At 46.4% G+C, this 14,244-nt stretch overlaps 1 protein-coding gene across 1 annotated transcript; it reads left to right on the top strand.

The window, feature by feature from the left end:
* The first annotated feature begins 8,567 nt into the window (after positions 1–8,567).
* Positions 8,568–11,426, top strand: LOC147677788 (uncharacterized). The gene is made up of 2 exons (XM_086946503.1): positions 8,568–8,703; positions 10,493–11,426. Exons 1-2 carry the CDS (start codon positions 8,568–8,570, stop codon positions 10,891–10,893), a joined length of 537 nt encoding a protein of 178 aa, XP_086802629.1. The 3' UTR covers positions 10,894–11,426.
* The last annotated feature ends 2,818 nt before the right edge of the window (positions 11,427–14,244 follow it).

The raw sequence follows: 14,244 nt of genomic DNA, 5'->3' as shown, positions 1-14,244 counted from the left end.
CTCTTCTTGACTGGGAGCCACTGCAGGTCTTTCAGGTGGGCAGTGATGTGGGTGTGGTGAGGAATGTCGAGGAAGAGGCTTGCGGAGGCGTTTTGTATGCATTGGAGCCTCTTTTGGAGTTTGATCGCGGTCTCTACGTAGATTGCATTGCCGTAGTCTAGTCCGCTGTTGACGAGGGCCTGTGTGACCGTCTTCCTGGTTCTGGTGGTTATCCTTCTGTAGATTTTACGGAGCATGCAGGGGGTGTTGAAGCAGGAGGAGGAGATGGCGTTGAATTGCTGGGTTATTGAGAGCGAAGAGTCCAGGATGAACCCAGGTTGCGGGCATAGTCGGCGGGTGCAGCTCCCAGGGCGGCCGGCCAACAAGAGTTGTCCCAGGCAGTGGGCGTGGATTCGAGGATGAGGACCTCTGTCTTCTCGGAGTTGAGTTTCAGGCGGCTGGTCTGCATCCAGCTGGTAACAGCCTTCATTATTTTGTGGAGGTTGGTTTTGGCGGTGGCAGGGTTTTTGGTGAGTGGGAGGATCAGAAGAGTGTTGTCTGCATAAGAGACGATGTTGAGGTTGTGCGAGTGGATGATGTTGGTGAGCGGTGCCATGTAGACACTGAAAAGGGTGGGGCTGAGGGATGATCCTTGGGGAACACCGCAGATGATCTAGGTGGCTTTGGAACGGAAAGGGAGGGGGCAGACCCTCTGGGTTCTGTGGTTGAGGAAGGAGGTGATCCAGTCCAGGGCTTTGTCGTATATTCCTGCATTGTGTAGGCATGTGCGTAGGATGTGGTGGCAGATGGTGTCGAAGGCAGCTGAGAGGTCCAGGAGGATGAGGGCCACGGTTTCGGCATTGTCCAGTAGGTTCCTGATGTTGTCGGTGGCAGCGATGAGGGCGGTTTCAGTGCTGTGATTGCTGGGGAATCTGGATTGGGACTGGTCCAGGATGTTGTTCTCCTCAAGGAAGTGGGTCAATTGGCTGTTGACTGTCCTGCCTGGATCGGCAACAAGCATCCTGGGACCGGTTTCAGGGTATCACCCTCAACAGCCAGGCTAGCTTGAATCCAGCGGTAAAGCGAGCCAGGGACCCACAACTCTGTAGTACTGTTCCCGACCACTTTTCACCTAGAGAAACAAAAATCCAATGTACCATAGTGACATTTCATTTGGTCTATTTCTTTGTGACTCAACTAAACAAATGAGCAAAGCTTAAGTTATATATGTGGTAGAGAAACAAAAATGCAATGTACCAAAGTGACTGCACGAAATGCTTATGTCTTTGTGACTCAAAATTTTAATATTGCAACCTGCCAGGAATTATGTTCATGATTTCTGATTCACTCTGCTGTTGCACAGCATTAATTGGTTACTGCTTGACAACAGCACTTGGTAAATATTCGTACAATGGAAGAGCTCCATAACAGCCATGGAATTTGGTAACTATTAGCATAGTGCAAAATCTCTTTGAGGGCCAGCTTCCTCTATCAAAGTGGCAGCTGTTGGAATTGGAAGGAGCATACAACTGCTCTTAGGACTGCTGCTTTGCTCGCCCCCAATTGTCACTTTTACGGTGGGCCAACTGTATTGTGCTTTAATCCTTAATCTTTTGAGAAACAAGGGGGCATATTATCAAGAAAGGGCCTTACATTATCGCCGCTTTTATCGGTAGGAAACTGCCGATAAAGCAGCGATAACGGGGCTTGATAATATGCTCTATGATTTCAAATCGAAGCCCATGTTAGATGTAAAGACATGTAACATGGGCTTCGATTGGAATTCCATAGAGCATATTATCAAGCCCATTATCGCCGCTTTATCGGCAGTTTCCTGCCGATAAAAGCGGCGATAATATAATGGCCTTTCTTGATAATATGCCCCAAGGGCTGTAGTTCCAGTGCACTGACGGTAATGAAAGTCTGCTGTCCTTTGCAATCCCCCATCCATGAATTTCAGCTGTTTCCAAGTATTTAAAAAAGGGATCCTGCTTTTTGAATATCAATGAAATAGGAATATTTGAAAACAGCCTATTTGTGCTCTGCCAGATTAACACATCCAAAGGAATATTTAGGTTGCATTACAGATGCTTACCAAAGACAGTTCTGCAATGCCACCTAGTCAATTATACATTTAGTACTAGCTTAGACAGGATTCAGCTGAAGTGGTCTAAAAATATTACTCCCATATTTTAGTGAGTATGCATTATAATTTGTATAGCAGGAGCTTAAAAGTAACTAAGTCAAACCTAGAGCTTTCTGATCCCAGTCCCCACACCCTGCTTATGTCATCTCTCCACTAACCTACAGCGTTTTGTCACTTTCACTCTTCCTCGTAAACCCCACTCACTATCCTGCTCTCCTTCAAGTTGTATCACACCCGAAAAATTCCAACTTTTCTTTACTCTATTCCTCTCACATTTCTACATCTTATACCTTTCAGTTTCCCAACCCTTACCAGTAGCAGCGCCTACTACCCTTCCCCATCCCTTCAAGTCTCTTGCACCACATGCAATCTCTCCAGCTCTTCATTATTATCCCTTTAACCATTTCCTTCCATTTTCTTCTTCCTGCCTTTCATGGTCTGTCGCTCCCTTTAATCTCCCTCATTTCTCGCCTAATATGTTTACCAGTTTTTACCATCTCCAGAACAATTGTTTAATGGATCGGTGGAAAGGAATGGGGATCTGGAGTGAAAGGGGTGGTGATACAAAAGATTCAGAACAGGTTTTAAAATCATCTTCCAAGTCTTCACAGATCCAGTGCATCTGACGATAAAAACCAGCATACTCTATATATTCCAGTGCATTGCTAGGAAAAGTTAGTAACAATGGTTTAAAAAAAAGCAAAATATTACCCAGATGAAGTCTGTGGGACATAAAAAAAAGACATTTATTGCTACCACCCATAAGGTAAATACTTGCACCTTTTTCCTTGGCAAGAACTGTATAAACACAATTACAATTCATTGAAGAACTGGGTTTGAGTCCCAGTGCCTCGTCGGCATACGGTGAGTCTAGCAAGTTGTTTCTCTCCACATGCTTAAAAAACAGATCTGACTGTGTAACATTTTTGCAAGTAAAGCGCTGTGATGGCCTTATGTCCAGTTTGCACTACATAAAAACTGTATAAATAAATGTGATTGAGGTTACGATGTGTTGGTTCATAGAAACGATGCGTCGGGTTTCTCCACGCAGTCGAGGGATGCGTTGATCTCTCAAAATTGCTGGTGCCGTGATATGAGCTTCCACTGCGTCGGGCTCTCAAGGTCTCGCATTGAAGTACAGCTAAGCTTCCTGGGTTTATGGCTGTCTAGAGGGAATGCAGAAAGTGTAGCTGTCACCCACCCCCAGAAATGTATTGAAGCCAGACTGTTTGGCAGAAAAGAGATAAGAGCAGAGAAATGTCCACTTTCCAAAAGGGATATTTATAAACTACTAATGTCAAGTCCAACTTTACCTGTAAAGAGAATATGTCATTACAAATCCAAAGATAGAAAACATAAATGAACTACTCCTTTCCAATCAGGAATTACAGCTTGAAAGTGTATCAAGGAATTTCCAATGTTAACTTATGGGATGAGTAGGCCTCACAGTAGTAAAAAACTACTTTAGCTGTTTGTCAATACCAGGGTATGTAAAGATTAAGCACACAAGTCCTACCTTTTACTTAAATGGCACTCTGCTCTTAAATTGACCTCGATGTGACTTATATGTAATAAACGGGGAGTTTCAGGCTTGGCAAGTAGTTTTAAATGACAAGTCAAAGTTTCAGTAAACTGCACACACAGGGAATGGCAGGCCTGAGACTGGTTTGAGAGGCTACTTATGTGGGTGGCATAACAGTGTATTAGAGATCATCTTTGGTCTACAGAGTGGGCTGGAAGGCCCTTAGTGTAATATCAGTCATGTGGATGGTATTGAGGAGATGGTACATTGAAAATGAGGTGGTCCACTGACATTGTTTCACCAAACTTACAAATGCCCCTTTCATAAACCTAAAAGAATGAAATGGTGCTGTAATTTTAATGTGATCACAAGGTTAAATTGCCTAGCATTGAAAATACATTAAGCTAGTATGCCAACAGACCAGCTGCAATGATTTTCATGCAGCTAAATCAGTACTACTGCACTCAAACATATGGAGGATGTACTAAGACACTATTTGTTCATTCTCATTAAGCATGGGCGAATTTTGCGGATCTCGCGTTCGCGAATTTTGCGGATTTGCGGATTCGCAATCCGCAAAATCCGCGAATTCCCGCGAATTTGCGGATTTTTTTTTTTTTGTGTTCGCCCGTGTTTCTGCCAGTTCGCGAGGGTTTTTACAATTTCGCAATTTGCGAACTTACCTGTCGGGTCGCAAGTTTTGCGAACTTGTTGTTTCTACATGTCCAGCCTGTTTGGGACACTCTTCTTCATCACTGCCACTCTCTGTCACCACTGCCACTCTCTGACTACTCATGCCACCCTCTGGCCCACCCATGCCACCCTCTGTTTCATCACCACACCCTCTGGTTGTCCAGTGTACATTATTTTCGGCAAAGCAAAGCACACCTTCCCTGCCTCAAGTGACCTGAATTAATTTGGGGCTGATTAATGTGTCACAGAATATTTTTTTAGCTGGCACCTGCTTCCTTAGTGCGCCCTGATTAGTGATCTTTTGCACTTGCTAAGTGCTTTCATTGTTGCAAAATTAGTTACAACACCTGCCCTGCCCCAACTGACAATAATGAATTAGGGGCTAATTAATGTGTCACTGAAAGAATTTAAAGTTCCAGCCTGGCACCTGCTTGTCTGCTCCTTTAGCTGTAAATCAGGACCTTTGTGGCATACAGTTAAGGTCAGAGCAGGGTCACACAATAGTTGCAAGCAGGCAACCGAATTCTGGAGGGCCCCCTCAGGAAGCAATACAAAGAATCGTTACAAATCATGAGGTTGACCTTTTGCACCTGCTCATTGCTTTTGCTTTTGCTGAAATCGTTTTGCGGTTTTTTTCGCGCTATTCGCGGGGCGCGGCGTCGTGCGAAACCGACCGCGGAAGCCGCCAATTCGTGCGAATGAGCATTTTATTTTTTTGCGGCTTGTTGTTTCGCAAGTTTTTTTGCAGTATTCGCGAGCCGCTTGCAGCGCAACACGCAAATTTACCCCAAGGTCGAGTACGGGCGCGGCCATTTTGTTTGCGTGACGTATTTCCGTTTCCGCCCGCTATGTATATTCTCGCACAGTAAGCGCATTGCGAGTAGAGGTTCGCACGAGATCGCGCGGGAAATCTAGAGGTTCGCACGAGATCGCGAGGAAAATCTCGCGCGAACTGACTTTCGCGCTCGGAAACGGGCGCCGGCCATCTTGTTTTTCATTCATTTCCTGTGTCTGGGCATGGTGTTTAATCCTCTTGATATCTTTCCCATCCTTTGCTTGTTTTCAGTTTTTTTTTTACGATTTTGCTTCTTATCTATCCCTCTCTTTTCCTAGCTGTATATTTTTGTCTTTTCTGCTATTTTTCTTTACTTTTAAACTACTTTTGTAAACTCTTTTCTTTTCTTCTTCCCTATCCTATTCTTTCTTAATTTTCTACTTCTTCCTACCTTACCTGCCCAGACCATGGTCAAGCCAGGCGCCGTGAAGCTGCCCAGGCACTTGAGGGCCGCAGCGGCGGCGGGGAGTAGTGCTGGACCCAGTGGCAGGACAGCAGGCGTGAGATCGAGGGGGGAGCAGGTGACGCGCCGGGAGATATTCAGCCCGGAGGAAGTGGGCGCGCTGGTCTACTTCGTCCAGCGCCGCCTGCCCAGGACCATCGCGGGAGGCGGCAGGATCGCGGCCGGCGGCTACAACATGCGGGAGCGCCGGAAGCGGTGGGAGAAGGTGTGCTGGGCCATATCCCACCTCTACGGGGTCCAGCGCACCTACAGCCAGGTCACCCATCGCTGGATGGACCTCCTGGACTGCGAGCGCGACCTGCTGGACCAGCTCGGCTTGGAGATCCCCGGGCTTGGTGAGTAGTAGTAGCCATTGGCATTTAATCACTCACTACTATGATGTTTTCTCCTGCTCTGTGTTGTTGTATTGCAAATATTTGTTTTTTACATGGAGCAAGCCAATAATGCCGCTGATGACGATTACATTGTAGTTAAATTATATTTCAAAATCTTCTGTGCATTTCAGGTGCACTGCTCTCCTTCTCAGTGGGGTTGCTACTATGCTTATTTGTTTTCTATTTCGTGGTCTCATTGGCCTGAGTAACTATTATGTATGAGTGTACTTAACAGAACTGCGTAATGCTAGACACTAGGGGGCAGATTACATTTACAAGCCCCTTGCGCCACGTTTACGTTGCCTTGCGTGACGCAACAGCGGCGTAAACGTGCCGCATCCCTGCAAGTCATTTACAGCATGACGCATCTAGGGAGATGCGTCACGTTATAAAGCCATGGGCCTGCACCACAATGGGTGCGTTCCTAGTACGCAGGGTGGGCGGTCCAGCGGCTGTGCGCCTCGCAAAATTGCCTGCGTGAAATCTACAAGATTTAACGCAGGCACTTCTGCGACGCTGCTACGTCAATTCAATTCCTTATGTCTGCTCGAAGCAGGCGAAAGGACTGACACAGCATGTAAAGTATTGGGTGGCCCTGAGCATTACTGGAGTTGCATTGCGTTGGCGACGTGACTCCAGCGATGCGCCGCTCTTACGTGACGAGATGCGTCACGCAAGTGCCTACCCTTGCGCCAGGGCGCGCCGCATTGTAAATGAGGCACATCTGCCGTGTCGCAAGGGTAGTTTTGCGTGACGCATTTGATCTGGCGCATCTCTGGAGATGCGCCAGAACGCGTAAGTAAGTATGCCCCTAAGGGGCAGAATTGCAATTACCGTCGCATCCCTGCAAAGTAGCAGGGATGCGCCATTAATTGTGCGGCCCGCTACCACCACCAAACATGGTGCGCCGTATTTGCAATGCGGCGCCCCATGGGCCCAAAACGTCACCGAAGCTTTACTGCTGGAGTTGCGTCGCAACGATGGCGCAGCTCCATCAATGCTCTGGGGTACCCTATCTCCCCAATGCTGGGTCAAGCCGTACGTCTGCTTCAAGCAGGTGCAGGGTTTGTGTGACGCATCATTGTCCTAAAGGTGACTGATTGATATTTTGTAGATTTCCCTCAGCCACTATTAGGATGTGTTCCAGCGCAGGAATGCCCTCCCTTGCGCCGGAACGCCCCCTGATGGCGCAGGGCTTTATAACGGGATGCATCTCCCAAATGCGTCATGTTGTTATAATATTATACGCCGCACCATGGCGCCCTTTTTTGTTTAGCTGCTGCGTCACAAAAGTCACGCAAGAACGGCGCAAAAGAGCCGCAAGGGCTTAAATCTGCCCCTTCCTTTGTAACCCTGACAATAAGAAAAATAGTGGCGGTGGATTGATAGTTTGACTATTTAAATGACTGGTAATGTAGCAGGCAACTGTTAGTGTTGTCACTGATCTGACTGAAATCACAATGGAGTTTGTCTGTCACTTTGCGTCTTGCCTGCGGACTGCTGCCTGCCAGTCCTAGGTGAACGTTTCAGTACTTTGTTTAGTGAGTTACGTGACTTTCGAAGTCACAGGTCCGCAAATAAATAAAAAGTAACCATAATCAATATAATTTCGCGGAAATATTTTGTTATTGTTCTTTTGAAATGTTTGATTTGGTTGACATTGACAAGCAACAATCATCCATGTTTTCTGTTCTTTCTTTCATGTTGTACGTCAGCTCCCCCCAGGGGCGAGAGGAGGACACAGGAGCAGCAGGCGGCGGATGCTGTTCAACAGGGCCAGGATCGGGCAGGCGAGGGCTCCTCTGCTGGCCCCAGTAAGTTTTCATTTTAGACTAGTACCTATTTTTCCTAGCGTTCCTCATTTGAATTTTTTCAAAATTGTCTTTGCTCTTCTTGTAGACTGTATCTAAATTCTTATCCTGCCTCTACTATGACTCCCTGTGGTATTACTAGATTATTCTTATTAGTCTGTCTGTGTAGCTAACTAAGATTGCACGGTTGGCGAAACTCCCATGATTCTAGTCAGCAATAGCTCTATCAACTTAGTGCAGTCCTCTGGGATTGTCCATAATGTCTTTTGAAGTGTTCTATCTGGACTCATGCTTGCAAAAATTGCAAAACCTTTCGCTCAGTCACTCTAGTCTGGAGGACCAAAAAACACAGATTGTATTTAAATTTAAAAGCTTTATTAAAAGTAAACACATTTATTAAAATGAAGTCATAATAAAACTAAACGTTTAACTGATAATGGAAAAGTGGTTAGTGCTGACGATTAATTGAAGACATTTCTTGTGGTCGAGCCGAGCTCTCACCTGGTTTCAACTTGATCTTGTTGTTAGAAGTCCATCTTCTGTCTGTGTGGAGAAAAATGGTGCGTGTTAAAAAATCAGCCTTCATCAGTTGTGCCAAAAAGTGCAGCAAGACAACCTTCCCTGGAAAAAGGGACATTTTTTTTAACTTTAACGTAGACAGTCACAAATTACATTGTTTTCACATGTCTTCATTCCTAGACCAAATACTAGTGACTAGTGAGTGCTTTATTCTAAGATTCTTAAATGTACTTTGTAGGTGGAACATCTGGTGGCGGGGCCAGTGTGGTGGTGGTGCTCGACACGGAGGCGGAGGGCAATTCATCAGGGGAGGAGGCGGCGGCGGCGGCTGTGAGAGTTGAGACGGTGGTGGCGGCCAGAGGTAAGCTCTTATATATTCCTTACTTATTGAGATTGAAGACTAGCTGGGAAGGCAAGAATATGAGATGCATGGCTGGGTGAATGATGAAGCAATGATGGGTGGAAGGACAACAGCCTGGGTGGGTGACACAGAAACTGTATGTGTCCATATACCTGGATCATGCTACTATCTGACTCTTAGATAGCATATGTGTATCTAGAGCAGGGGTACTCATAGTACGGCCCGCGGGCCGGTGGTGGCCCGGCAAGCCTTTCTTGGCGGTGCGCAGACCTTGCAGACAATCACTGCTCCCCCGGCCCCCACAGAGCAGAGGCTTTTTTGTATTTCACCTGTTAGCGCCCCTGCATCTCCACTCTGACAATCACTGCTCCCCCGGCCCCCACAGAGCAGAGTGGAGATGCAAGGCCACAAAGAGGTGAAATAGAACAAAGCCTCTGCTCTGTGGGGCCGGGCAAGCAGTGATTGTCAGGGTGGAGAAGCAGGGGCGCTAAAACAAACAAAGCCTCAATAATATGTTAATGGTCTTTTAAAGACCTGTTAAGTACTTTGGTGTTGTTGTCTGTGTGTGCGCGTTGAGGAAGCGGTCTCAACCCGGGCTGAAGGCTGACACAGATAGACACACACACAGTGAGATGACAGAGGGAGAGGGAGGGCAGGAGGGAGAGAGAGATGGAGGGAGGGCAGGAGGGACAGCAGGAGGGAGAGAGATGTATGTAAATGCTGGGTCTGGTGGCTCAGTGGATGAGGGCATCTGCTGCAGGGACCTGTGTGCAACCTCATGGTCACAAGTTATCGTTTTGCTTTAGCCCCGCCCCCTCTGACTCCGCCCCCACCAGTGCGGCCCTCGGCCTCAAACTACACTGTAAATGTAGCCCCTGAGAGAAAGTTTGTGAGTACCCATGATCTAGAGAGAGTAGATGGTCAGTGGATGAACTAAGTGTAACTTTGAAGAGCATGTAACACTGCACCCGCACGTCCGTTCCAGTGTAGGAAAGGCAAGGAAAAGAACTTTTAATTTTGTCCAAATACTACCATAAATAGTAGCAGTAGTTTGTATTGCAAGCACTGCATAGATCCGGTTATTATGGTGGCCACTCCCTACCTCTCTTAATAAGTTTAGTAGTACTCAGTCATTCATGTGTGGATGTATCACTGCCTGTCACTCAATAAAAAGCAAAGCACCTAAAGTCATCCCATATATAAGCAAAAACATCCCATGTGAAGTGATAGATAATCAGATTATTTATCTTCTTCAATTTTCCATTTCTAGTACTCATTTCCACTGTAGGGTGAAAGTTAAATTAATTAAGCAGTAGCCCTTGAGTTGTAACAGAGTATTCTCAGTGCCACCCGTAATAGAAAAGTAAGAGATTCACCACCTGCATGTACTGGACGGGTACAGTAACGCAACGGCAACGCAAGTCTAGGTCACTCCTCATGGCGTGCGTCTCTTTTTCTCGGGTGCAAGTTTACCGCGCTGGCATTATGCCGGCTTGCAGAAAATAACGTACCAATTTTCCAAAACAAGAGACAAGAAGAAGAATAAGACTGGTGTACTTTCATAGTCGACTCCAATGGAAGTCCACAGTGCTCATAGAATTTGTTCCTTAAACTCCCACTAATGTTAGAGCAAGGATGAAGAAGTGTGAGGTTAGATAGATACTGGCCTCAATAGTTATGTAATGCGCTTGCAAGTTGCTAGTTGTACTGCAGCACACATTTCTGCTGAATGATTGAGTTAATCTTAAAGAGCATTGGTTACAGACTATGTCTTTCTTTCTTCATATAGGTTCTCCTTCCAAACGAACAAGGAGGAAGGAGCTGGCTAGAGCGGCCCGGCAACGGAGAATCGAGGCCACTGTTGCGGAATATCGGCGGCTGGTGGCCCTGGAGGACGAGGAAAGTGTGCGGTCGACAACAACGACAACGTCGTCTGCATCGGCCTCCGTGGCCCCACCGGCTGCCACCCAGCACAGTGGTCCACCGAGACTGAGCCGGGCTGCCAAAGGCAAACGCCACCGCCGAGCAGCAAGGCCAACAGCTGCTTCTCACAGGCCTTGCACCTGCAAGGCAGTGAAGGCACGCCTGCGCCGCACTACCCTGATGGTGTCCCGCCTTCAGCAGGAGCTCGCCTTGCTCCGCGAGGAGCATGATGCCCTGGCCCAAAAAGTTAACAGCATCCACCCATAGTGTCCCTTGCCCCTTTTTTAGAGACTTTTGGGGGGTGGGAATTGGGAGTTGGGTTTTTGGGGACTTTTGAAGGACAATCGTTGGGGTTAGGGAGGGTCTTGCGGGAGATTATTTTGTTAGGGATATAAATATACTTTTTCAAACTTTATCTGAGCATACCTGTTTTTTACTGCTTGCCTGGTGGGTGGGGGTTTAACGTTGACTGTTTTCCTGAAAGTTTAGTTCCATTTTCTTCCTTTAAGTGTAAATGCCCAAATGTTTTCAACACTAAGTGCCTCTCACAGACTAAGTGAAGTGAATCCAAGAGTCCTAGGACTTTAGTAGTACTACCTTCAGTCTCTCGTCTCTCGTACTAATACTCCATTATACCCCCAAACCACCAAACGCTTATCTTACCTGTAATTTGTGTTTGAAAGTAGGGCTAGGCCCAGGGCTGGCTCCACGGGAAACACCGAATAACGTTGGCAATCTTGGTCGGATAAAATTTCCTCATAGCGGTGGTACTAGTGGTGTGACACAGTGGCAGTTGCATGCCTATGAAAAAAAAGAAAATGAAATCTGGTTTGTCCTCCTGAGCAATTCAACGGTACAACTGAGAATATAGCAGGTGACAGAAGTACAGTAGAGCAGTGCCACATTGTAGCCTAACAAATGGTAAAGTATAACTACTAATTCGGTTGAAGTTCTTTCACATTAGCAATGGTTCTTTGTCAAGCAGAGTAAGAATATATCATCGACAACTGTGGAAAGAAAGAATGCGACAGTACAGGGCCTGTGTGGAATTATTGATAACTATATTCAACATAAGGTCTCTGTAGCCAGATACCCGAGAGCCTTGCTGGTCACTATAAATCCATTCACAACAACACTCAATGGGGTTGGTCTGGAAGGTGTCACGTTTACTCCCCGTGATCCAGTCGATGCAAATATGGTTCCACCTCCAAATGTCACCAACACCCAGAAGTGTAAACACAGGGTGTTCGAGGCATTAGGCGAGGGAGAAAAATAACAAACTAAAATAAAAAATGTGGGATGGGTAAAGGTAGGGTCAGCAGGGAAAGGATACCTGTAAGAGAAGACAAGACAGGCATCAGTGAAGTGATGTCCTAACATACAAGGGTACTCTCATATAGTCTCACTAAATAGTCTGCAAGTCTCCCGCCTACTCATGGGAAATGTAGTTTCATAGTACGGTAGGCGCTTAGGGGCTGCGTAACCTGACAGAAGGTATAGTAGATAGAAAAGGAGAAATTGCTTTTTTTCTAGGTGTCCCCTCACTCACCAGGGTTGCCCCTTGGTGACATGCTTCATCATTGGGGCCATCCCAGTCCTCTACGGCCTGGGGCGTGCTGCGACTTGCGAATTACGTAGGAGCACTTACAAATGACTATGTGTGGTGCAGATAGTGGAGTGGACTAAGTGATGTGTTAAGGGATCAATGTAGAAGCCGAGAGAGAGCAAAGAAATGCAGTCACAGTCAGAGAAAAAGGCAAGGGATACTGTATCTATGTGGTTGTAGTGGTCCTGTTGGAAGTGGTAAGTAAGTTGCCCGCAGAAAAAAAATCCTCCTATTAGCGGCACTCCTCCATTGCAGCCGACGCTTCGTCCACCGATGTTGGTCACCAGAAGACACCCTGTCCACTGCCTGCCTGATGCTGAATTGTGGCTCGCTACTGTGAAGCCTGACTCCATCCTTTTTTCCCCATTGCAGAGACTGAAACCCGGCCTGTAATTATTCAACGAAAAACAGGAAGTGATATAATATTACAACACCACTGATAAATAAATATAAGGTATGTAGGCTGTGGAGTGCAAAAAGTCACGATTTGTTTTTCCTAGTAGACAGACAGTACAATGTTTTTGAAAGTGCGTACTCTGAGTCACCTTTTGAAGGATAAATAAGTATGGGCAAATTAATGTAGCGGATCTTGCCCCTCAAGCTAGGTGTACTGTAAACTGTGTTTTAGAACAAAAATAGATCTTCCTAGCAGTGCTCCCACCCAAAAAACGAGGCCTAGCAGAAAACTGGAGACAAAACTTACTTTGAAAGTAAAAGTAGGCCGAAGTACCCTAATTACCCATTACCCCCCGTGGATTGCATTCAAACCACTTGCAAGCAACCAAGCAAAAGTAGCCATAGCCAGCATCGCTCCAAGACTCGAAATCCCCCCCACTCAAACACATGCAATAGAAATACTGCTAACCCTAACGAACCCTAAGTTAAGAATAGTGGCAAAGGCTTTCTTTAACTATGCCAAATCCCCCCTTTCCCACCATGGATTTTCTTCAAATGACTTGCAACCAAAATTACACATTCTCACGAGTGCTCTAAGACCCCAGAACTCAGTTTGAAAAATCTAGAACACCCCGATACACATGCAATCCTGCTGCTAGGGCTAACCCTAACGAACCCTAAGTTACAAAAAGTGCCAAAACTAAAGGCTTTTCCGCGCGGATTTTGTCCCAACCACTTCTACCCGGTATTAGACCTTCCCAGGAATGCCCCAAGACCCGGCAACCCACCCGCCAAGAAGCATAACACCCCCAAACAGGCCAAAAGCAAAATCTCATACTTGCAATATTTCTGGGCCTTCGGTCCAAACGCGCTGCGTAGCTAGGCCATAAGTCGGGGTTGGCACGACGGATTTCCTGAAAAGCAAATGCAATCAAGATTAGAGTGTCCCAGCAATGCTCTCAGACCATGAAACTCACCCACAAACAGACGGAACCCCCCCTAAGAGCACCTCAAAGGCAAGCAAGTCATCAAAAACACAAAAAAATTTCCGCCTCGGATTTGGCACAAACCACTTTTAGTGCTTCCCAGCAATGGCCCCAGACCCGTCAACTCACCTGCAAAGAGGTAGAACAACACCCCCACAAGTGCTGAGTCTTTCTTCATTGGGCGTAAACCAGCCCTCTGCTTTGATGGAAATAGGAGTCTGGAGGAGGAGGATAGAGGAGCATGTTCTTCTGAACTTGTGAACCTGAGGAATGCAGACTGCGGCACCTTCAAATAAATTAGCAAACAAGTGAAGACAGTTCTGCTGATGGGCTTGTCTTTGTGATTATCTGATTAAAGTTTGAATTATATTAACTGTGCACAACAAAGAAAGACAGACACACAGGAATAAAAGTGAATAAGGATGAAAAAGAAAGTTATTGATTCGTTGTCTCATTTTCAGGGCTCGAAGTCGGAATCACGGTCCAGGAATAAGAATAAGGCTTCGTCATCATACTCTGCGAATTCAGCCCGGGTGAGGTCAGTGCCACCTGACAGAGTAGAAATTCCCTCATCTATGGTGCTGGCCACCTCCTCTTCATCCGGCACGCTCTCTCTTACTCTTATATCTG

Source organism: Lissotriton vulgaris, chromosome 12, assembly GCF_964263255.1.
Source record: "Lissotriton vulgaris chromosome 12, aLisVul1.2, whole genome shotgun sequence".
Taxonomy (NCBI): Eukaryota; Metazoa; Chordata; class Amphibia; order Caudata; family Salamandridae; genus Lissotriton; species Lissotriton vulgaris.
The sequence above is the reverse complement of the archived record's forward strand: the minus strand, read 5'-3'. Positions and strand labels throughout refer to the sequence as shown.